The 25,364-nt window shown below is 40.1% G+C and overlaps 1 protein-coding gene across 3 annotated transcripts in view; it reads left to right on the forward strand.

The window, feature by feature from the left end:
• Fmn2 (formin 2) overlaps window positions 1-12,430 on the forward strand; it is a 308,323-nt gene extending 295,893 nt beyond the window's left edge. For all 3 annotated transcript variants that reach the window (XM_052737699.1, XM_052737700.1, XM_052737701.1), the window contains 2 exons: window positions 9,179-9,260; window positions 10,963-12,430. In XM_052737699.1, coding sequence (XP_052593659.1) covers window positions 9,179-9,260; window positions 10,963-10,989 — 109 coding nt within the window. In that variant the 3' untranslated portion in view covers window positions 10,990-12,430. The remainder of the gene's footprint in view (window positions 1-9,178; window positions 9,261-10,962) is intronic.
• Window positions 12,431-25,364: the final 12,934 nt, after the last annotated feature.

The following is a 25,364-nucleotide window of genomic DNA, read 5'->3' on the forward strand; positions in this document are numbered from 1 at the left end:
AAGAAGTTATGGAAACATTTGAAATTGTACCCTTCAGATTTCTTGGTAGGCTTTTTCCCATATCCAATGATATGAAATGGTGCTGTAGCTTGATATTATAGAATTGGGGGTCATTGTTTACACACACAGCTGCCCATGAGCTTGGCGTTAGTTCATGTATTCCCTAGACCAATGGTGTTTCTCTTCTTCATAGCATGGACAGTTAGCATTTCCAAGGCTTGTCTGAGACCTCCGCCCTCTCTGGCGTTTTTTTGTCCTGAATGTTTCCATTATCAGCTTCCTAGATTTGTCAGTGTTCTAACCTGTGTCTGATTTGACTCCCTCCAAAACTACATAACATAGTTAAAGTTTTTTTTAATATTTTAATTAAAATAGAATTACATCACTTTGCCCCTTCCTTTCCTCCCTCCATCCCCTCCCAGACACTGTCCCTCTAGTACCTCCCCCCATGTCCATGCCTCTCAAGTCAGTAAACTCTTTGATTATTATTGTTACATGTGTATTGTATGTATGTATGTTGGGGTTATATATGTATGAATGTATGTGTCTACTTAGGATTTTTATTGGCCTTTGTCTACTCAGAAATACCTTCCCTGGGTTCAACTTTAAAATTTTATGTCAGTTGAGATTGACTAATTGTTTTTTAAAAATGTATTCATTAATTTTTTTTCTGTAAGTTGTAGTTTTACATTTTTCCCAACTACAATTTACATCCTTTACTTAGAAAAGAACCATGTCAAAAACGCCCCCTAGAAAGAACAGTCAGGAATATGTAGTGGTTGTTTTATCTTCTCCAGTCAAATCTTACATGTTTCTCATTTTCAGAGATGACTGCCTGTAGATTGTGCATTTCTCTTCCTATGATTGCTTTCCAGGTTCAAATGTGTCCAATTACAGAACCTCTCTTCGATTTCAAAGACACCCACTTTTCTAAGTATTTTTCTCTTAAAACTTTGAGACTTTGATGATCTCTTTCATTTGTTAAGAGTTGTAAGATACAGTTATATTTAAAAGGGACATAATCATGTGTGAAGTTACCCTGTTGTCCTCACTGTAAATTCATCCAAGTATCTTCTCGGGGAACCATCTTTTCTGTAATTAGCCCACCAACATCCCATGAGAGATTTGCCAAATGTCTTGTAGAAATGAATCCACATTATAGCCTAAGAGTTACTGAGGTCATTTGGCACGAATCACTCTGGTCCTGTCATCATATACAGAACACAAAGTCAATCCCTCTGAAAGGGGAAAATACCTTTGGCTATCTTACAACTTTGAATTTTGTATACATCCATTAACAACTAATTGCTACTTAAAGATAGAGTAATAGCAGTAAATCAGTAAACTCAAAGGTCAAGTCAAATCCAGAAGAGATACAAAACCAAGAGGCATAAGTCAAAGCCCTAATTAGAACTTTTGTCTTTTATCATGGGTAACTCATCAAATCAGCTGTTTTTGAGTGTCTTGGGAAAAATGACCTGTGTGAGGGCTCAAATTGTGCTCTGGGAACTTAAAAATGACCATGTGTGATGATTAAACTCAAGGAACTTACTATTCAGCAAGGAGAAAAGAGAAATAGCCATAGTCCTTGCTTTGAAGTACAGTCTGCACAAAATGCCATGAGATGTCATCCTACTTCTGTAAACACACCCAGAGACTAACTTGAGGACCAGAGTTCAGGTCTCCAGCACCTACAGTAGAAGCTGAACTTGATAACATGTGTCTATAACCCTAACACACAGAGTATCAGAGATGAGCAAATTGGGGTTTGGGGGTGCCACAAGCAGATTGGGGCCAAACTAATTGAAGTGGTGAGTTCCAAGTCCAAAGAGAGACCCATCCCCCCAAGTAAGGGCAAGACAATAGAGGAAGACACATGAAATCAGAATCTGGAATCCACTTGCTCACATACACACACACACACACACACACACACACACACACACACACACACACACACACACATCACACATGAATGCACATTTATGCATATATGTACACAATTAGAAGTAAAGTAAATAAATGTTTCTTTTATCTCTTTTCACCTGTATATTCCCCCAAGAAATACTCTGAGGAAATGCTGGCAACAATCATCTCTGTTAATTTTATTTATGTTTATGAAAGTCCACGTGTTGTTTTATGAAGAGTAGCATAAGGTCCACCTATCCAACTGTCACAAGTTAGGATTGGAGTTAGGAGGTTTCCTCAGAAGGTATCCTTCATGGTTGATAGAAATGGAGACTTGTTTTGGGCACGGGGAGACAGAGTATGAGGTGTGGCTTCAGTGTGAACCCAGGTTCTTGTCCTTGGGTCAAGCCCCTGGGGACCAGAAGCACAGTACCCTTCTGCACTCCCTGTCACTTAGGTACCACATCCCTGTCGGAATCTGCTTGAGCTCATTCTCATTGCTTTCTGTAAGCACTGGAGGGGGTCCAGTGCAGTGTTTTCTCTGCAAAGCTGAAAAATGATCAACACCCAACTCAGACATGGATGCTGCTGGAAGCTGACACTCTTTCTCCTGCTGGTCATGATAAATGACTTTGGGATGGTTATTTTTATTATTTATCAGATCTTTGTGGTTTTGTATGCATGAGTGAGTTTGAGATCATTTGGGTTACAAAGGAGATGCGACAGAATAAACTTCCTTAAATCACCTTTAATTCCACACAACACCTGATACCTTTTCTGTCTCTACCTGGAAGGAGCCCCAGAAGTCTTAAGCTATTAATATCCGCCAACCAACCATGGTCTAAGATCTCTGCTTCTCACTTTTCCCACTTTGTAGGCTACAAACCAAAATTAATTTGTAGACAGACTTGATGTTATTTTTTTGGTAAAGTGCATTCTGAAGTGGCAGGAATGATACATTCATGTGCTGTTCGCTTCATGCTGGGCCTGTTTCTCCATGATGGGCATCTCAGACCTATGAAGTGCTTGCCCTAGACTCAACTTAAACCTCTCCCACTGCTAAAGAACCTGACTCCCAGAGTGAAGGCAGCAACTCACAGAAAACTGAGCTGGAGCCAGTGGGACGTGACTGTCTGCCACAGATACTTGTGTAGACCAAATTATTGATGTTTAGCAGTGGGAAAGCAGCTGCCTTTCCCATCCTATTGAATGATGACAGTGTATCTTTTCTTGATAAGCCCGTGGCCAGAGTGGCGTTTGGTCTAGAAGGTGGATAGAGGTTGTTCTGTCTACAGGCTACAGGAATGTCTGGTTTCTCTTTTCTGTCTGTATCTGAGTCTATCTCCCCGGTCATCTCACACACTGTTTTTAAACTTAACTACACTGAACGTTTTGTATATATTTGCCTGACAATAAATGGGTCTGGGGCTAGAGAAGGTTCAGGGGTGGGAAATGCATCTTTATTAGAACAGAAATGAAAACCCTTTCCCTTTGTTGAGAAAACACTTAATGCAAATGAATCTAGTTTTAGTACAGACACAGTTTGAGTTTTCATTTGTATAAAAAATGATGAAAATTTAAAAGTGATGTTAACAAATCCTATAAGAACTAATTCCATAGTCTCTTACTTAAATCTGTCTTTATGATATTGTAAACCTTAAAATTGTTCCTGTCTCCTGGTTTCAGATCTTATTTATATAGTAACTTTTAAGTTTACTACACTAAACCCAAATGGAGGAGCAAACACCCACATGCTCTCTGTGAGAAAAGAAGCACATTCCATCGACATGTGTCGAACATTTGTGACTCCGTTTCAGATAATATTCACAATTTTATTTTTGAGACAATAAACTTTGTGTGGGAGTCTTTAGGTAAATTCCAGCTACAGCTTTGTAATTGACGATCTTTGTATACTGTTCCTCAGGATTTTTTTTTTTTTCTTGATGGCCTGGGGCAGGCTTGTTTGTGGGTTTTGGTTACAGCAATGGTAGCAGGTTTTCGTGAGCCCTAGAAAACCGTTAGATCGGTAGCGAGGATAATCGATTCCTCACCACCATCACTGTTGCCTCCCTGTCTCTTGGTCTCGCTGCCACCACAATCTGTCTATAATTAATAGTGGAGGGTGGGAAGAGGTAGAGGCAGGTTGGTATCTGAAGCCCATTGGCTAGCTCTGGTTGAATCAGTAACTTCATGTTCAATGAAGGACTGTCCCAAAAAGTTAGATGGCCATCTGAGGTCAACCTCTGGCCTTCAGACGCATGTGTACATGAACAAACACATAATGCATGAGCATCAGCACTCATGCATGCACACAGCCACACAAGCAAATACATATATTGCGCATACACATGTGTAAACACAAAGTGTAACAGTATCTCCTCCTATCTTTACCTTAATGAACTTGTGTTGAGGGCTTACCATAAACAAGCCGTTTGCATGACACAATACAGTCTGGGTTTGCAATACTTTAGAAGGTTTTCCTCTTCAAAATGTAGAGTTCTGATGCCATTTACAAGTCAGCCTCCTGACCCTCTCACCCTCTCAAATGTAGCTATATGCCTTGTTTGTGGGAGCAGGGGATGAGGACAAGCTGGAAAGACTTCTTGTAGATTCAGAAATACCATTCTTTTACCTAGTGCTAAGCTCAGAATCATGATGTTATAATTGGGGTTGCCATTTAAGCCAGCTTAGTTTTCTGGTTGTCTCTGCTAAAGAAGATAGAAGTAGTAAAGCCTGAGGCAGGCTTTCTGGCTCTAGTGAGGAGAGTTCAGAGTTGCCATTCTAGAAAGAAACAGAAAATATCCAATATATACATAGTTAGGCACAGTACAGAAAGCCTGAATACCTTGTATACCTTAGGAGGCCTCCAGAGGGTGGCTTTGTATCATGGTATGCTACAACAGTGATGTGGCTAATGATGAATATAGGATGCCACCAGATATAGCTCTCTTTGTCTCTATCTATCTGCCTCTGCTTCTCTCCCTGTCTCTCTCCCTCTCTCCCTCTCCCTCTCCCTCTCCCTCTCCCTCTCTCTCTCTCTCTCCCTCCCTCTCTCCCCCCTCCCCTCCCCCTCCCTATCTTTTCTGCTTTAGGCAAAAATATTTTCTTAGCAAAACTCATGTTACTCATATTGATCACCTTCTCTATGCCAAATGTGATTCCATATGCCTTTTGATCACTAGCTGCAATCAACTATTCTCTTAAAGGACAGAGAACACCACCCTTTCTGTGACAACTCCTGGTCCTCTCAGTAAGGAATGAGTATTTACTTTGGAGTAAATGAGTATTTATTTATGCAGAGATGCAGAGTTTCCTTTGTTTCTGAAACTTCATAGACAACGATTACAGAAAAATATTAACATTAAATTTTACAGCCATTATCTACCATCTAATATCCCCTCTTCCTCTTAAAAGATAATGCCCCGTTTCCTGTTTTCTGGTCTCTGCTTCTTCTGTGTTGTTTTTTTTTCCCTTAAATCACTAAAAATGATGAATGAGGGCTTTCTTTTTATTATCCTGTGATTAGATCTGCATGCATTTTCCTTCTACCGTCTACATTGATGATGGGGTGTCATGATGGTTAAAATTAGCCTGTCAGTCATGGATGCCATCCTAACATCTTTACCTTTCTTTTTAGTTAATTAAGAGAGTTAGATCTCAATTAACAAATGTCCTGGCAGTTCACATTCCCATTTCTGTGAATGTAGCCATGTTTAAAAGAGGAGATCTTCAGTAATCATGCATAGAGCTGTCTGTGCCTCTCCACAGTATTCATAGACTCTTCCAAATGTTATCCCATTTCAATAAATAAAACGGAATCGAGAAAGAGCTATCAGTCTGTCAATCCTGTCCCCAACTGATCCTTCCCTGGATTTTTCCTTTCTTCCCTTTTTGGATTCTTCCTTCCTTCCTTCCTTCCTTCCTTCCTTCCTTCCTTCCTTCCTTCCTTCCTTCCTTCCTTTCTCTCTCCCTCCCCTTCCTTCCCTCCCTTCCTCCCTCCCTCCCTTCCTCATTGTTTCTTTCTTTCTTTGCTGCCAGTTCTGGCAGTAAATCTGAACTCCAGGGACACATTCTTTTTTCCAGTCTCAAGTGTGAAGGGAAAGTCTTGCTATGGGAGTTATATTGAAATACAGCTGGCATTTAGAAGGAGCAGCAGTTACTCAGCTCAGCAGTAGCAGGAGTCACTGAGAATGGAGATGACCATCTTTAGTGGTGTTCTGATGGAGAGAGCTGAGGAGGCCTTGGTGTCCTGTGAAGAAAGTCTAGGCAGAGTTTTCAGGCCCTAGTTGGAGTGTACTGTTTCTCAAAGGGGTGCTGCTGTGGGACAGTCTTTCTGTATGCTGTGAATATGTTTCTTCTATTGGTTAATAAATAAAGCTGCTTTGGCCTATGGTAAGGCAGAATAAGAGCCAGATGGGAAATCCAAGCAGAGATACAGGGAAAAGAAGGTCACAGTCAGCGCAGATACGATCCAGCCGCCCAAGGAATAAGATGCCAGCAGACCAGTAGTGCCACAGCCATGTGGCAAAATATAGATTAATAGAAATGGGTTAATTTAAGATGTAGTAGCTATCTAGCAATAAGCCTGAGCCACAGACCAAACAGTTTGTAATTAATATTAAGCCTCTGAGTGTTTATTTGGGACCTAGTGGCAACAGGACACAGGAAAACTTCTGGCTACATTGCGCTTACAGGCTACCTGTGTCATATTTTCCCAGATGCTGTCTTTGGACCAGAGGGACTAGGTCCAAAAATATAAGTGGACCTGGGGACTTGTGTTAAAGCAAATTCTCCATGGAACAAGTGCAAAGTAGAACAACAGTCTATTTATCCTGGTGCTCAGTTCTCCGGCATCCTAATTCATTCATGTACACATTTCTCAAGGTGCCTAAGATGAGATGATTGACACACAGGCACTAAGGCATAGGACAAAAAGCATTTGTAACATTTACCTTGTAGAGACCCTGTGGTAGGAGAAGAACAAACGACTCATGTTTTTGAAGTACAGTATGGTATTCATTGATTCTTCCTCCACCATTGTGTGTGTGTGACTTTATCTGTCATATTTCTTTTCTTCCACCCTTAGTAACAACTTCTCTTTCCAAAATTATGAACAATTGAGCTTTCTTGGTTGTTTGAAAATAAGACTCAACCCTCAAGATCCTCATGAATGGTTTCTATAAACCTCGAATACCAATTGCAGAAGCCTCCTCTGGGACCTTATACAAATTCAGGGAGCTACCCATAGCACACCCTGTCATTATTTGCTTCTGCTCCTGTATGCCTCCAGCCTAGAGAGGTTGAATTGAATTGTCCGTGTAAACCCCAGCGGCACCAGGACCTGACCTGGCGTTGCTGCTCCATAAATGATTGTCAGATGAACAAATGAGCCGGAAGATCCCGTGACGCCACCTTGACACACACTCTCTCTAGTCTTCATGGGCTCTACCTTAAGGAATGACTGGACTTCCTTTCATGTAAAATTAAATATGTTTGTGTTAAAATCAGCTTCCTGTGATCCTAACCAAGATATGTTCCCGAGACCTGCTGTAAATAGAGCAGAGCGAACACCAGGATGCTTTGGGGATTGAAATACATGTGAAGTACATTTTTGTTTCATGTTATGAAATGTTTTAAAGAACTCCAAGCAAATTTAAAAGAGGATCTACTGGATTTTGACTAAGTGCTAAAAAAAAAGAAGAAGAACAAGAACAAGAAGAAAAAAAAAGTTCCCTTAATTCCCTATCCAAATACTTCAAGCTTAAATTTACTGGCAGCTATTTCAGAGGACGATGGTGACTCTGAAATCCTTGGTTTGTTATAGAGAAAATGTTTTTGTCTTCAAATGTTTAGGGAGGGATTAAAGGGAATTTATGGCTTGGTGGGGAAGTAATAAACGTGGTAACAATGCAGTGTCTAAACTGTCACCAGTTTCTGGAATTACTGTCTACCCAACCAGCAGCAGTTTGTATCTAAAAGGAATTACTTTCACATAAGACTTGAGACGCCTGCCTGGATCAGTGGGTCATTCTATCGTTTAAGGAAGGTTGAATCAATTACACAGGAGATAAATTCTGTCGTTGGATCATTTGCCACAGGGCCCAAGAAACATATTCAAGATTTGTTTCTTTCAAGAAATTTAATCAACATAAGGTATATTTTCTTAAGGTCAAGCCATGGCCTGTTCAGTTTCTCCTGACACACTTCATGTTTTAATTAATTTTATTCTTAAGGAAAAAAATCACAAGAAGTAAGAAGTAAATGAATCTGATAGGTCATGTTCTTTCTTGTTGTGCCCCTTTTTGTATTAATGGAGTCCTGCCTTCCAGGTTTATTGCGATTTCTTTAATAAAAAGCAGTTGTGACTTTTTATAATATATTGCAATTTGTAAAGAAATGATTGAGCAAAATGATCTTTAGCCTTGGAAAGACTTTTCTGTAATCATAATGTAATGCTTTGGTGATTATGTCCTTTTATTATTTAAGGGTATCCCCAAGATTAGAGGTGATAGGACACTGGCAGTGTTCTACAGCAAGGTCAATGAATGCAAAACTCATCTCTAAACAGGCCTTCTTCTAGGTAGTATTTCTGATAGACACAGTGCATTTTTGCTTGGAGTGTATACACAAAAAGAAATCTTAAACATGTTAAAAATGTTACTTGAAATGGTGATGCATCCTTGTAATCCCAGCATTTAGGAGGCTGCAACAAGATTGCAGAATCCAGAGCACAGAGCAACCTAAGTTCCTTGTGAGGTCCTATCTCGTAAAACAATGAGAAAGGTGATCACTGTGCATTGCTGCTTTTGTTTGTCTGTCTGTTTGTTTGTTTGTTTGGCATCAATTAAATAATAATTACTTCCATGTTTGATGAAGTTTAATTGTTAGAATGGCCCAGAAGTTTCATTCCAAATGTCTTTTATATGTAGGTGAGTTTGGTAGAGAGAAAATGAACCTGAAGTCATTTTAAATGTTCATGTGAATTCTTGCATGATCATTCTTAATTATGAATATGTTTCTGAGTTATGTAGTAATTGATCCCTTTTGTATTTATGTAATATAGCCCACCTTAGGATCCTCAGGATCACATGAGTGAACTGCTCTATCTCTAACAGTTTCTATTTTAAAATCAAATGTGAGAAGGCATTTCTGTGTGAGTTTCCCAACAATTGAATTCTTTAATGAGTTGAAGCTTGCCCTCTTGTTATAAAGTAAGTTTCTGTGGTCATTGTGGGCTCCTATTTAAATCACTGTCTTCTTCCCCATTCAGAGTCAAAGAAGCTGAGGAAGTGTGTAGGCAGAAGAAAGGAAAATCACTCTACAAAGTAAAACCAAGACACGACTCTGGGATTGTAAGTATTGACTATTCTTGTTTTGTTTGTTTGTTTGTTTGTTTGTTTTTTACTAAACCAGAAGCAAACTTTATTGAGAGAGAGAGAGGAAAGAAGCTTCTAGTTAACTGGGACCATAGAGTTCAGGCTTCTGATACTGTGGCAATGGGGGCATGTTTCAAGCCCCTTTTTAGTAAGAAGTAAGCATTAGGCATGGACAAAAGAATTTTTACTATTCTTGTTTTTTTTTTTATCATCAGCGTGTGATGTCTTTTCTGTTGAACCCTGTCTTAACAATATACACAAATTTATATAATAATATCTCAGTCATTTTATCTTATGTTTGGATAAATAATGAGCTTCTAATTTGAACAGTCTTTTCTTTATATCTTTAATCGGAACTTTGTAGTTGACTTAGTTTCAAAGTTGGGCATTTGAAATTTGATAGTCAAGATAAATGTAAGCATGGACATATGTGAGGGCCTATGTCTACTGCTTGGGGCAGGAGATAGCCTATATTACTTAATAATACATGAGTTATAGGCTATTTATGCACTTTAACCCAGAGTGACTAATAGGAGATTTGCTGCATAAAACTCAATAGGAAATGACATACTCTCTCAAGTAGGCTGTTTGGAGTCTCTTTCCCAGAGACTGATCTAGAACGCTAATAAGATTCCTCCTTGGCCAAGTCCTTCATTACAATAAAACACCAGGCTGTGTGCCCTCTGAGGGAAATGTTCAGTTACAATGGTGAATTCTCCCTTCTGGTACTATAGAAGTTTTGTTGAAGGCTTTGAAGGTGTCATACATCCCCTATTGCCAGGGTAAGTAAATAATGCTGGTTTAAATGAAAGTTTAGGACATCAAATAAAATCATCTTGAGATTTATTTTAAATTATGTATGGTATTTAATTATTAGGATATTTAATTATTGATGGTATTTATGGGTATGTGCATGTGGATACAGGTACCTGAGGCAGTGAGAAAAGGGCTCTGGATCCTCTGGAACAATAGTTGCAAAGGGTTGTGAGCCACTTGATATAGGTTCTAAGAACTGAACTCTGGGCCTCTACAAAAGCAGTGAAGGTCTTAACTGTTGAGCCATCTCTCCAGCTCACATTGAAACATTTTGAATTAGATTAGTATAACATAGTTTAAATGAAATGGACAGTTAAGATAACTCAAACTGCTTGGATTAAATAGCCCTGTTTAGAAAGTAGTTCTAGCTTCAGGTAAAATTTATTTTTCTGTCAGTTTTTCTATATTAAAATTAGTCTTATCTAATGATAAATTTGTCTGTTATTTTCTGATCAAAGCTTAATAAATCTGTATTGAATAAGAGGAATGATGATTAGCTAGCCCTGATCAGGCTGCTAGGCGGAAGAGAACTGAAACCTGCCAACCATGAAACCCAATCACTGGTTCTGCTTCCGTATTCATGCCTGTGCATGTAGGGTCTGGAATGCCAGGGTTGTGCCAGCCCTGCTGCACATACGTTATGCGTTAAACTTTAAAGACTGACTTTCTCAAAAGCATTTGGTAATTTGTTTCGATGAAAACTATTTTAAGATGAAACAGATATAATGTGTGTAAAGCTTCTTGAATGAATTATTCTTTCACCTTTATCCAGAGAATTTAATCGAAATAAAAATCGTATTCAGGCTGCTCTAAGCTCCTTCCTTTTTCATTTTTTAATCCTACCTGGTATATTTGTTTTCAGAAAGCAAAGATAAGCATGAAAACCTGAGCTGTGAACAGCGGAACAAAACAAGTCATCGAAACAGCTTCCACAGCATCCACCTGACCTGAGAGGGCAGTAAACTACACTAATTTGATCATTTTTCCTCCGAATCTCTTGCATAATCTTCCATGTTTTCTAGAAAGTTTATTGATTGTTGAATTTTCCTGTATGTTGTTTTAAAATTGCAAAAGCAGTAGACCTGTGGAGCATTAGAACCCTTTTCTTTTTGTAAACGTTCTGGTGTTATCCCTAAAGACCGAAGTGGCACGTCTAAGAAGCACTATCACATTAACTCTGAACATGCTGAACCTTAACCTACGATTTCCTTTCCTGAGATTCTCTCCCTTGTCACAACAAAAACATCTTCCTTTCTACTTACAACCAGAACTCCACATCATTGTGACTAGAGTTGTGGATAAATGTTATTCCTGGTGAATTCTTTGTATCTACTTTACTTCTACTTACACATTTTCTATTTTGAGAAGTAAGTAGTATCTATATGTCATGACTGATGCTTTCCCAACTCTTAAGTTGCTCTCTATACTATGTCCCTTGAGACCCTATGAAGAACTGGTCTGCAGCAGAGGTAAATGAAATCAGAAGACTTTCCTTTGTATCTTACACTATGATACTTAACACAGACACACACACACACACACACACACACACACACACACACACACACACATACATACTCTCACATACAAGAGTCACTTAATATTTTCAAGAATTTGAATAAGTGAAGCTCATGAAATTGCGAGATTTATTTTTTGATGACTATCCTAAAAAATAAATGAGTCAGATCTATCTGGACCTTGTTAAGTAAAATACTTGCCTGAGTATTTTGGCATGATTGGGTTGTGTGCATGTGTTGCAGCAGGTGATTTACAGCTATGATGTGAAGATGCATTCATCCTGCATCTAAAGAGATCTAGGGAAGGATTTTAGTCACTCTACTGTCAGGGAACATGGATACATTTCCCATTCTTTCTGAGGATATTTTGAAGTCAGCTCATAATGCATTAAGGCAGTTTTGTATACGGTAATAGTTGTTCTTTTAAATTGCTGCTAATAATATTGGTTGAAAGTTATGGTTGTAGAAAAAGGGGAAAATTCATTGCTCTTGCAAACCAGTTATGGACAGCAACTTAAAAAGATAATGTTCTAAATCCTAGCTATACTTGTATTTATGGAAAGTATGACCTCTTTCCTTTGACTTTGTGTTTGAAGTGCAAAGGAGCAGTAGTGTTTTATTTTCTTCTGTTGTTGTTTTGTAGTTCTCCTGCCCTCAGTCCTTCCAATGTGTATATTACCACTCTTCAATGAAGTCATAGGGCATTTAACAAAGATCGCTATGTGCAATACTGTATTTTAGTGTTTCTATTTCAATTTTTTAGGATGTTAATTTATATGAAAATAAAATGAATAATAAAATATTTCTGTGTCACTTTGTGTGCATGCTGTATGTATACTTAGAAAATATAGACATCGTGTTCAACTTTTACAGGGCACAGGGGTGGGAACTAAGTTGGTCTAAACATTCACATATACAAAGAGCATGAGCATCACTCATCTTGGAAATCTGAAGCTTAAGTCTATCATGATAGAATGAGAAATCCTGATAAAATATTGACTCTTTTTACACAGTTGTTTTCTTTTCTGAGCTCCAGCAAGCAACCTAGTTTTCTAGTATCCATTTTCAATTGGATACTGTACCGTAAAATGTATTCTATGCAAGACCAGACTCAGCTTGTCATCTTGTCCATCCAAACTCCTCATTCCTCTGTGTTTTCCATCTCAGATGCTCCAACCTCAGAAACAGGAAGTATCCTTTATATCTCACTCTCCCTTGAGTCTCTCATTGACTCAACTGCCAACATTATTAGTTGTGCTTGGTTGAAGATGTACCCATTTTCCTCCCTCTTTGCTGGGGTACTTGGTTCAAAAACTGGTGTGCACTACCTTGATATCTATGTTAGTTAATTCCTTTCCTCTTGGCATTGATAGAAATACTCAAGAAAAGCAACTTACAGAAGTTGTTTGATTTGGCTCACAGTTCAAGGGGATACAGTTGTGGATCACAGAAGCATAATAAGGCAACTGGTCACAGTGCTTCTACATTCATGAATAAGAAAAGAAAAAAGATGACAGCTTGTTCTCAGCTCATTTTCTCCTTTTTATTCAGTGTAGCACCTCGGCCAATGGAATAATGGTGCTATCACATTGAGGATGGCTATTCCCATTCCATTTAACCCAATCTAAATGCTCCCTTGCAGGCATGCTCAGATGTTTGTCTCCTAAATGATCTTAGAACCTGCCAAGTTTGCAATCAATATTAACATCACAATATCTATCAACTGCTGTCATAAACATTTGCTTTACACCAGTTCTGACCTACACATCAGACCCATTCTTGTTCAAAAATAGTCATATACATCAAAATATGTCATCTCACATTATCCAAAATCTTGACTGCGGCTGACAGAGCTATCAGGTGCCTTGCTCTGCTCAGAGCATTTGAATTCCAGCCTCCAGCCAGACTAAACTGCCTTCAGTCCTTTCATGCAGTGTTCTTCCTCACTTACATATGTCTCCCAAAGTTTAAATATATTTGTCTACACATGTCCCCCAAAGTTCAAATATTGGAATCATAATACCCAAACCATGAGTGTCAGGGGAGTCTAAAGGGTGGTGTTTGAGTTATAAGGAAATTAATGTCATTACTAAGGAAGTGGATTCTCGCTGGGGAAAAATAACACCCTATTTCATGCTCTATTGCCACACAATGCATTCTGCAATGGTCAGATGAAGTAGACGGGCCCTCACCAGAGGCACTCCATTGATCCTGGACATCCCAGTCTCTAGAACCCTATTGATACAAACTTCTATTTCCTATATATTACCTAGTCTATGGTATTCTGTTATAGCAGCAGAAAATGAACACTAACTCACTGGTAATTATATGAATTTAATAGCCACTTGCTGCAGGACATCCCTTGCCACTAGTCACTCTGGCTTCTAGAATGTCACAGACATTAATGAATACTTATTAAATAAAGGAAGAGTGTTAACGATAAAGGAAGAGTGTTAACGATATCACAAACTTCAGAATACAAACAAATTAAAAGAAGTCTATTGTTGTGGAGGGGTAGTGGTAGAGACTGAGTTTGATACAATGTATCAGTCAGGGTTCTCTAGAGAAACAGAACTTACAGAACTTACAGAATGAATATTATATATCAGGCTCCCCTGACACTGATGATTTGAGTATTAAGATTCCAGTATTTGAACTTTGGGGGATATCTGCAGATCATAGGAAGTTAGAAAGAGCACTGCATGGATTATAGAATAAATGTAATGGTCATTTATTACAATGGCTTATAGGCTGTGGTCCAGCTAGTCCAACAATGGCTGTCTACCAATGGGAGATCCAAGAATCCAGTAGTTTTTCAGTTCGTGAGGCTGTATGTATGTATGGTCTTCAGTATACATCAGGGATAGGCTCTAATGCCAATGAAGGAATGGACTTGCAAGTGCGAGGGAGTGCAAGCAGGCAAAGAGTTAAAGCTTCCTTCTTCCACATCCTTTACACAGGCTGCCAGCAGAAGGTGTGGCCCAGATTAAAAGTGGGTCTTCCCACCTCAAAAGATCTGGATTAAAGGTTTATCTTCCCACCTCAAAGGATCCCATTAAAAGTGGTCTTTCTACTTCAAATGATTTAATTAAGAAAAAGAATCCCTCACAGGTATACCCAGACACTTGGATTTCACTTAATTGCAAGATGTATTCCAGCTGAAAACAAAGAATAGCCATGATAAGTTCACACCTTGTCAACTTTGACACACAATCGTATCTCCTTATGCTATGCTTCATTTCTGTATGAGAACAATAGTGAGGTCATAATTATACCTACCATGATGTAGTAACTATCCCTTGTACAACCACAAATGCATTATAAATTTTAGAACAGGTGAAGACGTGCAAAGGAGAGACCCAAAGCCGATTCCTTATAAGTAACATAGGCGCAAATGTGGAACAATTTCCTGTACTTTAAAAAACACAATGCCGTGAGCTTCAAGTTTTGAATTACTAAATATTTCTAAAAAGATTAAATGTATTTTTAAAAAGGATAGGCATACATGGTGGAGAGGCAGGGACAGGGCAGCCAGGGATAGTGCATGAAAAGTCTCTATTGCAAGGTAACAGGAAATAGTCATGTCCCATTGGGGCAGTAGGACCAAGCCAAAGCCTAGGACCACTGATGCAGGCTTCTCTGCAATAGCTCTCCTGGATGCCCTTGGATATTGCTGATATCTCATGTTTGCTGGCAGGAGAAATCAGACCAAACTGGGCAACATCTACAGCACAGTATCTTCAGTGTCGCCACCACAGAGAAACTCAGTGACACCAAGAGTATACGGCAAATCAGAATGACTGAACATCATATCAATAACTGCACATCAAAAAAGAGAGAGGAAACAATTATCTTCAGATCCTTTTAGACAAGCCACACTCCCTAAGCACACAAGCAAAGTATCTACGAGGAAGACTAGGCCTGCTGAAGAAATAGAGCAACAGTTATATTTAGTGCCCATGAAGAAATCTGAAGTAGCTAATCATTGGGATATAAAACACAAAATTCCATGAGCTGAATGAATTCTAGAAGGACATGAGTGAATTGACAACTGGTGAGCAGGGCAGTAGTGCTGAGAAATTCACTGGGATTATGACTCACAAAAACAAAATGTTGGTAATGTCCAAGAGACATCAGAAGTCACATGAGAGAGAGAGACTCAGGAAGGACCCCAGAAGAATAAAATGGAGAAAGGTTCAGAAAAGCCAGAAATTTTGTTCAAGAAACAATGACTGAGAGTTTTCTAGAATCAAAGAATGGTCTTTGCTTGAGAATACAAGTGCCAGATCAAATAAATACCAATAATTTTGGCCTTAAAAGCACATCACCTACAGCAGTTTTCCTAAAAGCAAGGAAGAAAATGGTTAGGAGGTATCTCGAAAACAGCAAATCAAGACAGCAAAGGAGATACATGTTTTCAGAATTTGAAAACCAAGAGTTTACTATCCAAAACCTCACAGGGAAGTTGTTCAAGGGCACATGCCAGCAAGGAAAGCAGAAGACTTAGATGTCAGAGATCACAGAGGGCACAGGAATTCGTGTAGTAGATCAATTCCAGACTGTAAACAATAACAAGTCATTTTTGTGTTTATAAAAGATTAAGAATAAGATGGCTGGAAAATTTTAAGAAACAAATTCAAACATGCTAAAAAATTTTGCCTTATTCTCTTTGTGTTATTCAATAAATTCTGGGTTGCTAATATGCACCAGAAACTGCTGTCTGCCTTGGGAATAACAGACACATAGGAAGTGTCTTATCCACATAAAGCCTACATTCTAGGATAGAGGAGTATAAACAGAAATCTGGTGTAAATAATAGCAGGTTCTGTGGAACTTCACAGGGATGAACACCCTTCAGAGTAGAAACGGATATTCCTATGGCTGGAAAATTTCCTTGAACCAGCACTATCCCCAGACAAACACATGCATGTTACATGAGCTGTAAAACAAAGAACAAAGAGCAGACAAGCATGTTGAATGTGTTTCGGACTTGTTGCAAACATGCATAAGTATATATACCATTTTGGGGATATTTGTCACAAAAATAGAAATACTGAAAAGAGGAGGGAAAAGCTTATTAAAGTGAAGGTCAGAATGTATATTTAAAAAAATAACAAAATATGGTTTTAAAAAAGTGTAGATAATTGATGGGGGATTGGGGTTAGGGAGAGACTGTAAAAGGCTCGAAAAGTTCAATGCATACATTGCCCAAGTTATTCCCTTGTCTTTAGTGCTTCCACTTTCCCAGTCAGCCAGTGAACTCAGACACTGGGGCAGGGGGAGTGTCTGTCTGTCTGTCTTTTTTTTTCTTTTTCTTTTTCTTTTTCAGAAATGCATCTTGACTTAACACTGTGGAAGCAAAGGAAGAAAGAACTCTAATGATTTAAAATGCTGCGGAGGTGGGTCCTGTACCCTGTCTTCTCTCAGAAATCATCCCAAAGCAACACAGAGCAAAAATGCAAACTTTATCTTTGACTCAAATTAGAGGTATCAAAAACCCAAAGCAGAAAGTGTGTGGGAAGTCTTCTGGTGTGTGGCTGGGAGGTGATGAAGAGAGGATGCCTCTGGAGACCTTCTTTTTCAGAGGGAAGCTACATTCCTCAATGCCATCTAAGCTCCTCTGTGTGAAGCCATCAATGGTGCTGGGTACACAGATCAGGGTGGGTATTAGGAATCCTTGAATTCTCTCTCTCTCTCTCTCTCTCTCTCTCTCTCTCTCTCTCTCTCTCTCTCTCTCTCCCTCTCTCTCTGCACAATGTCTGGCTGTGGGTCTCTGTTCCCATCTGCTGCAGCTGTGAGTACAGCAGAATGTCATTAGGAGTCAATTCATCACTACGGTTTTTGTTGGTGTTTTAAGACGCGTAGTATTTGCTTTTACCCCAGGTCCCTGGGCTATCTAATCTCTGGTTCTTAGTCACCCAAGCAGTGTTAGGTATGGGTTCCATCTCGTAGAGTGGACCTTAAGTCAAATCGCAAAGAGGTGATGGAAGAAGCCCAGGAATGAGAGAAGGAATGCTATGTAGCACCTGAGCTCTGGCTTCATGTGCAGCATGGGAAGGAGAGAGCTTGGCTACCTTAGGAAAGTGCTTGTTTAACATACTTGAAGTTCTGGGCTCCATCCTCAACAGTGCAGCAACTGGGGCATATGCCAGTACTTGGGAAGCAGAAACAGGAGAATAAGAACTTCAAGGTCATCCTTTGCGACATAGAGAATTCAAGGGTAGCCTGCTATATGTGAAACCTGTCTTAAAAAGAGAAGGAAAATACACACACACACACACACACACACACACACACACACACACACACACACACACGTACTCACACACATGTACTCACACACAAGCACAGCTCTCTCCCCAATCTACACCACCAACAAATAGCTACTGTGTGTAAACATACTGCTCTAAACCAAGCAACCACTATTTTTCAAAGAGAATACTGTAGACCAACTCATCTACGAATAATAATAAATATACTTCAATGTGAGCAAATATGTGGAAGAGCTTGAAGATGCAAGGATTATTCTTGGAGGTTTAGATGATCTTATGAAGGTTTGCATATTACAATACATGTGTATGAATAATGTACATCCGTGAGAAAATTATTAGAACTAAAATTCAAGTAAATCAGCATCACTTTTGAAGAAAATGTTTGACTACTATGACCATGTCCTTAGTGATGGAATGCCTGTGAAGGTAAAGTCAGCCTGGGCATAACGCAAAAGCATTAACAATGCTATCCCTAGGACTGCGGTATCGTTAGTGGCAGAACATTCACCTAGTATGAGTACGGCCCTAGGCCTGCCACTATGAAAAGGTAATGAAAGGAACTTAGCAAGGATGTAAAACAAGACCAGTATGTCTACCTTTTTGATACTGCATCACTATTCTGGTAATGGAGGAAAAATTAACAGGTGTATAATTGTAAGGGATGGGGTACTTTGTATTTGTTATCACACAGTATACATAACCAGGAAGCAGGAAGTAACCATTAAGCTACTAAAGACAATAACAGCATGTCATAAACTCACTAAGCCCAAATCTAACCACAGAGATCAGGAGCATATGTCTATACACAGGGCATTTAGTAAGAAGATACAATGAGAAAAGTTCTCCAATCACAAAGGCAACCAGAAGCTGGGGAATGAGGGCAGCTCAGTGGCAGAGCATGTGCCTACCACACAGCGAGGCCCTGGGTTCTAGCCCCATGCCACTGTGGTGATATATTATGTCCCCAATAAATTGTGTACCCTAGTAAAACTTATCTGGGCTCATAGAACAGAACAGCCACTAGATTAGACATAGTGGCACACATCTTTAATCCTAACATTCTGGAGGCAAAGATCCATCCAGATCTCTGTGAGTTCAAGGCCACACTGGAAATAGAGCCAGACATGGTGGCACACACCTTTAATCCCAGGATTTGAGATCTCATGTCTTGCTTGGGAAAGACACACGCCTTTAATACCAGGAAGTGACGGCAGGAAGCAGAAAGGATATATAAGACACTGAGGACCAGGAACTATAGACTTTTAAGCTTTTAGACTTTTAGCAGCAGTTCAGCTGAGATCCATTTGGATGAGGACTCAGAAGCTTCCAGTTTGAGGAAACAGGATTGGCTGAGATGTTGGAGACTGAGGTTGGCTGTAGCTTGTTCTGTCTCTCTGATCTTTCAGAATTTACTCCAATATCTGGCACTGAGGTTCTTTTTTTTTTTTTTTATAAGACCATTTTAAGATTCGTGTTACACACCACCAAAAGAAGCAACCAAAAATAAATAAATAAAACTATAAGGGCTGTATAGAAACAATTGAGAGAGCCATCCAACTCCCTCCCCCCACCAAAAAAAGTGGAAACGATCAGACAATATCAGTGCTCTTTAAAGAAATCTGTAGATTCCAAGCAATCCAAATAAAATATCAGCAGAGCCATTTGAATTCAGCTATGGAGAGTTTCTGGGGCAATGTTGATTGCTCCTGCAAAGTCAAAGCTGATATTTAAGAAAAAAAACAAAAAGGTTTTTGTTTTGCTTGTTTCCAGTTTTGACACAATTTGAAGAATAAATGAATATTGATGTGTTTTATGATTAATGTTTTGGAATTTACTTCCAAATATCTTATTTCCAGTATCAAGCATGTTCATCTGGTCCATTATGTTTAACCAAGGGGAAATACACTGGAGGCCATTTATGGTGGTCCATGTATTATAGCAGCCCTGTCAGATGTCATGCCCAAGGGAGATTAAGAAAATTCTTTTGGGCCTGGGAAATGACTCAGTAGATAAGGGTGCATGCTACCAAGCATGATAACCTGATTCCCATCCCTAGATCCCCAGAAGTAGAAGGAGAGGACCAACTCTCACAAGTTTTCTTCTGCCCTATGCAGGTGAGCCAGGGTAGACACATTCCTGTGCAAGCTGGAGCACACACATACACTCATGCACACATGCATGCACATGCATACAAAGGGGACTTAGGGAGAAGAAAAGACAGTCACTTCTAGGAAGATGAAGAGCTGGAATTTTCTGTGGCAGCAGCTATGCACGGGAACCAGAAGTACTGGGTGGGAAAGAGGGGGGGCTGCTGAGGTGAAGGGTCACTGTTTATATCAGGCCCCATGTAGGTAGCCCTTCCTGAGGAATGTTACTCATTTCCTCTGATTTCTTCTTTCTCGTCATTGAAAGAAGCATTTTCCATAGTTACTTTGCCCCCTAGTCCTCCCAGCTGTTAGGAGTCTTATCTATGTTTGTAGACTTGGTCATAACCTTTCCACTTGCATATCTTTGCCCCTATCTGGCTTTTAGTTCAAATCCCAGTTGTATTTCTTCAAATGGGGAGGAAATTCCTTTATGTTTTCACTGTAGATCCAACAGTCTCAGAAGCCCACATCGTCATCTGCCAATACCAGGGCCTCGGGATTCCCATGTCCTGCTCTCCCATAGTATCTCACCACCAGATCCACCAAGTATCCTCCACAGTTGCCTCTTTCTTTCAGATTCAATTCTTTAATCCAGTCTTGCCCCAAATTACCAGGCTATGTTCTTACAAGAACCTCTGAGTTGGTCAGTCTGGATATGAGTTCTATTCCCTCATATTGTCCTGCATACTTTGATTAAAACCTAGGTCAAATACGTCAGGAATCTATTTCCTGTAAGAGCAAGTAGAGTTTTCCCTGCCTGTCTCTCTCAGTGGCTTCTATGATCTCTTTACCGTCTGCCCCACCCCCATGCCTTACCCTAACACTTTCTAGGATGACTATTGCAGTACTCTCTGCCCAGATACTTCAGGGATAAAAGACCATCTCATCTCACCCAAACCCAACCTCAGAGAAAGTATCACTGTCCAATAGTTCACAGCCAGATCCCTCCTTTTCACGGTTTCCCAGAGTGTAATGTCTACCTCCTCCTAGAGATGCCATATAGGCAGTGATTGGCTGATATAGATTACAAAGGCCTCGCTTCAGTTTAGGACAACACTAAAATACCATCCCAGTCCCAGACTTCTCTGTAGAATCAGACAAGGCCTCAGTTGGAGTTGGAACCAGATAAGCTTTCCCAGTGCACAATCTGATTTTCCCCACTGCCATTCAGGATCATGTGCATTGAGAATTCCTAATAAAGCTATTCAGAACTCCTTGTCCCAAAGTTGGGAAATCAATCTAAGATGGGCAGTTGCAGAACTGGGTGGCCTGAGGAAGGCCAGAGTAACAGGGGATTTGGACCTGGATCAATTGTCAGTCAGTTGGCAAGACAGTGGTAGGCATGCAGTAATGTGCATTGCTGAGAGGTCCCCTGGGTAAGCTAACACTGATAGCTGGTGGAAGGACTCACTGGCTGGTCTTAAAAGTTATGAGGAACAGAGTGGACACAGGGACTCTGGGAATGGATACCTATTTCAAATGACATTTATTTGCTGAAGAGATAATAAAAGACTTGGGATGATTAATCACTAATTTATGCAAAATGTGATGACTATAAATAATGTCTCTTTGGCAACATCTCATTATTCCCTAGCTACTACAATCAAAAGGAGGTCTTGGTTGATGAGAAATATACATTCAGAGAAGTTCACTTCCTCAGCCCTTGGAAGGAGCCTGTGCCTGGGTGAAGGCCCTCACAGGTCTCATAAATTGGGGCAGGAGTATGTGGGTCCATGCAGTGGAGAATCTCATACTCTCAAATTCCACTAAATCAGGCAGACCTGTTTGTGGGTTTGTTTCCATCCCGGCTGTAAAATGTCTGACCAGCTAAGAAGTCGTGGGGCCATTTCCTCTGAACTGAAACATCACCTCCTGGAGGGCAGATGTCACCTGAGGGCAGTGTCTCGCAGAGCAAGTCTGCAGAGAGCAGCAAATGGAGGGGTTGGGTCTTCTGTCCTGAGCAGATCTCAAAGGCTGGAAGCAACTGCAGAAGCATGGGGTTGTGGGGACTGAGGCAGGGATGAATCCACTACTTGCAACTGTTGATCAAGACCTGAAGGCTGGCTTGATCAAACTCCCCGTTGGGAGAAGACTCAGATGGGGGAGCCTTGTCCGTCTGTGACAAGTCTTGAAAGCCATCTTCTTTCTCTTCCTCCTCTGTCCAGCTCTCGGTGTTTCCTTCACACTGAAGCCTCAAGGCATCCAAATTTATTGAGAACCAGGTAGGTACTTACTGGTTGAGTTTGAGTAGGCAAATAAGATGAAAAATGGGACCAACTAAGGAAGAGCTGTCAAAAAGTTTGTCTATACCAGGTACTACTGTGATCCTTGCAGGCCATTGCCTGATGCTTCCTACATTCAAGGATATGGTTGTCAATTTTGTTCAGTGGGGGCTTTCACTCAACTAGAAGTATTTGTTCTTTTGATTTGTTTGTTTCTGATGCTCTCTGGCCTTGAGTTTTGAGCTGGAGTTTTCTTCCTGTCAGAGCCCTGACTCAGGTGGGCAGCAGCATTCAGGAAAGCAAGGGCTCCTACCCCTATCAGTAAAACTTGGAAACTACAAATTGGGAGACTCGGGAATCTCAGTTAGATACAAGACCCATGAGGCCCCTCTTCAAGATTATGTGGACAGCAAATAACTGCTGGGGGTTCGGAGACTCCTCAGTGGAGCTGTGTGAGCATTGGGCAGGCAGCTGCAAAAACATCACCTTTTGGACCTATCACCCATATTGGAGTGAGTTGTTCAGTGATCCAAAGGAGTCACCCATTCTCTTATAAGTAACCTCTCATCCATTCTCCTGTAAGTAACTAAAAAATAAAAAAAAAACTCATCAGTTTACCAAGTTAGACAAGAATAGAAGAGTTTCTTTGATCTGATAATAACACTCAATTTGAAGTGAACAGACTTGTTCATGTCTCCCTGGGAAAAGTCACACAATGCAAGGAAATGAGAGGAGAACACAGAAAAGATGCTGTGATACTCGGGGAAAGCAGCACAGCGATGATGGGGTCCTGAGGCTGCTGGGTTGAAGAAGGGAGCTGACCATTAAGATAAGGGGTATTTCTCATCAGAAAAGCAGTCTCTTGATCTGGTGCTAGGGCAAATGCCCCAGGGATGGTGACAAACTACTAGGATAATTCTAGAAGAGCATGAAAGTTACAATCTAGACTAATGAAATAGAAACACAGAAACTTCCATTCTGTGTAATGGAGAAAGGGATTTAAAGTCCTAGTGAATTCAGCACACTAACATGGATCCAAAGCAAGGAAATAAATTTAAAAATTGAAGAAGCAAAATAATCAACAACAAAAGCCAGCCGACTGCTTACCTAGGAAGGCCTCGGCAATAAGACTGTGCTGTTATAACTAGACCCCAACGGACATAAGATTAGCAAAATTCCAAAAGAACACAACCCAGGCATTAATGCTTAGCTTTTAGACGTAATGTAAACATGGTTTTCACAAAAAGCATGATGGAATCATAGTGGCTCTCAGTGTAGTCCAATCCTAATTTGGGAGTGAGTAAAAGAATCTGATGTTTCTGGAGGCAAATTTCTGGTGTTTCTAGATGGGCTACTAAGATGGGTATTGCTTAGTGTGCTCAATAAAATTATCAGTTGTGGTGGTAAGAGGTGGAAGGAGGAAGCTGCAAGCCCTTCCCAGTTTCCAGATCAGACTTGGAGCGAATGTATTGGCTGAAGGAGTCATGATTCCCTCTAAATTACGATCCTATATTACCAGGGCAACTCTATCCATTTATTATCTCCCCATTCCTTAACCTAAGAACATTGGACCACCTAGTTAAGCACATTGCTTTAGAGAAAAGGGAGACAACTTGATACTTTTGAGGATTTTTTTCACCACTGGATTGTAACTGACACTAACTCCTAAAGACTGAATAAACCATCACGGTCTATTAATGTGGAAACAGTAGAGGCTGCACTAATCATAGCTGAAGACTAGTTCTTAGTGGGCCACTGCTTGGAGAGCTGTTTCCTGGAGAAACCTCCTGATCCATTATCTCATCTCCAAATACAAAATGAGAAAGGATGCTCTTGGAGGTTTGAAGACACCTCACATTGATTCTTTGACCTCAGGTAAGAACTCTTACAGTGGTAAGTGGCAAGCAGAAACTCTGGAACTGCCCCATCCCAACAAAAAGAGGAGAGGCAGGGGGAGGTGTGTGTGTGTGTGTGTGTGTGTGTGTAAAGTTGAAATGTTTCAGTATTGCCCTGGTTCCTATGTATCCCTATTTATTTCACATGTTGGCTCCTACAATGATAACAGATGGTGGGAAATTGCAGTGCAACACTAGATGTAGTCTCCAGCAGAGCAGCAAGTGGGATTTTTGCCCTACCTACCAACAAGAGAACAAGATGAACTCTGCTTTCCTATGGGATGGACACCCATTTTGTTTATTCTGTTGCCTCGAGGCTATTTACATTACTATCCCTCTTGTCAGGATAGAGCTTGAGGAGACCTGGATTTGGGGGTCATTCTGTACCACACAATAATGTCATGTGACAGGGCTATATAAGAAATACAAGTCAAATATACATATGTGGGAAATCTTGATAAGTAATTACTTACACAAGGTACCTTAGAGACTGGCGCTGATTAACCTTACAAGGATTCCAACCCCTTTGATACTACACTGAACAGAAGAGATATACTTTCCTCTTCCATCCAGTAAATTCTCTTGATACCACACATAAACATCAAATATAAGACAGCCTTACAGAATGGATGATGAAAGAAGATGGACTGATGGGGGGAAATCTCAGGATTTAAAGAATGATGAAGAAATGGAGTCTCTGGTTTGTTTGTTTGTGTGTGTGTGTTTGTTTTACCACACATTCTAGACTGTGAGATTTCACATAGTTCATCTTTGGTCACATGACTGGATTGCCTGCTGTATTTGAGAAGTTGTAGCCATGGAGCTGGTAAGAAGGAGTGGGGTGGGGGATGGGGTAGAGGTGGCTTTAAGGAAGATTCAGAGGATAGGCTGAGGATCAACAAGCTTTAGTTACATCATTTATGATCCGATCTGATCATTACCTCCCATGTAAACAATAATCAATGACAATAGATCAATCAATCACTAAGTAAAGTTTCCAGTCTGACTTACACTCTGAGTTGTTCACTCAGTAGCAGTAGTTCATTTTCATCGGCTTTACAACCTAAAAATCAGCCAGTCAACTCTAGAAACAAGTCACTTGTAATGCCACAGATCAAAGTGGAATATTCTTGTTTAATAAACTGAGATGAATTATTGTCATGTCAAATTTAAATCATTAAAAGTCTATAAAGTAAATCACACATATGCAA

This window comes from Peromyscus californicus, unplaced genomic scaffold, assembly GCF_007827085.1.
Source record: "Peromyscus californicus insignis strain IS unplaced genomic scaffold, ASM782708v3 Scaffold_14__1_contigs__length_90479793_seg_2, whole genome shotgun sequence".
NCBI lineage: Eukaryota > Metazoa > Chordata > Mammalia > Rodentia > Cricetidae > Peromyscus > Peromyscus californicus.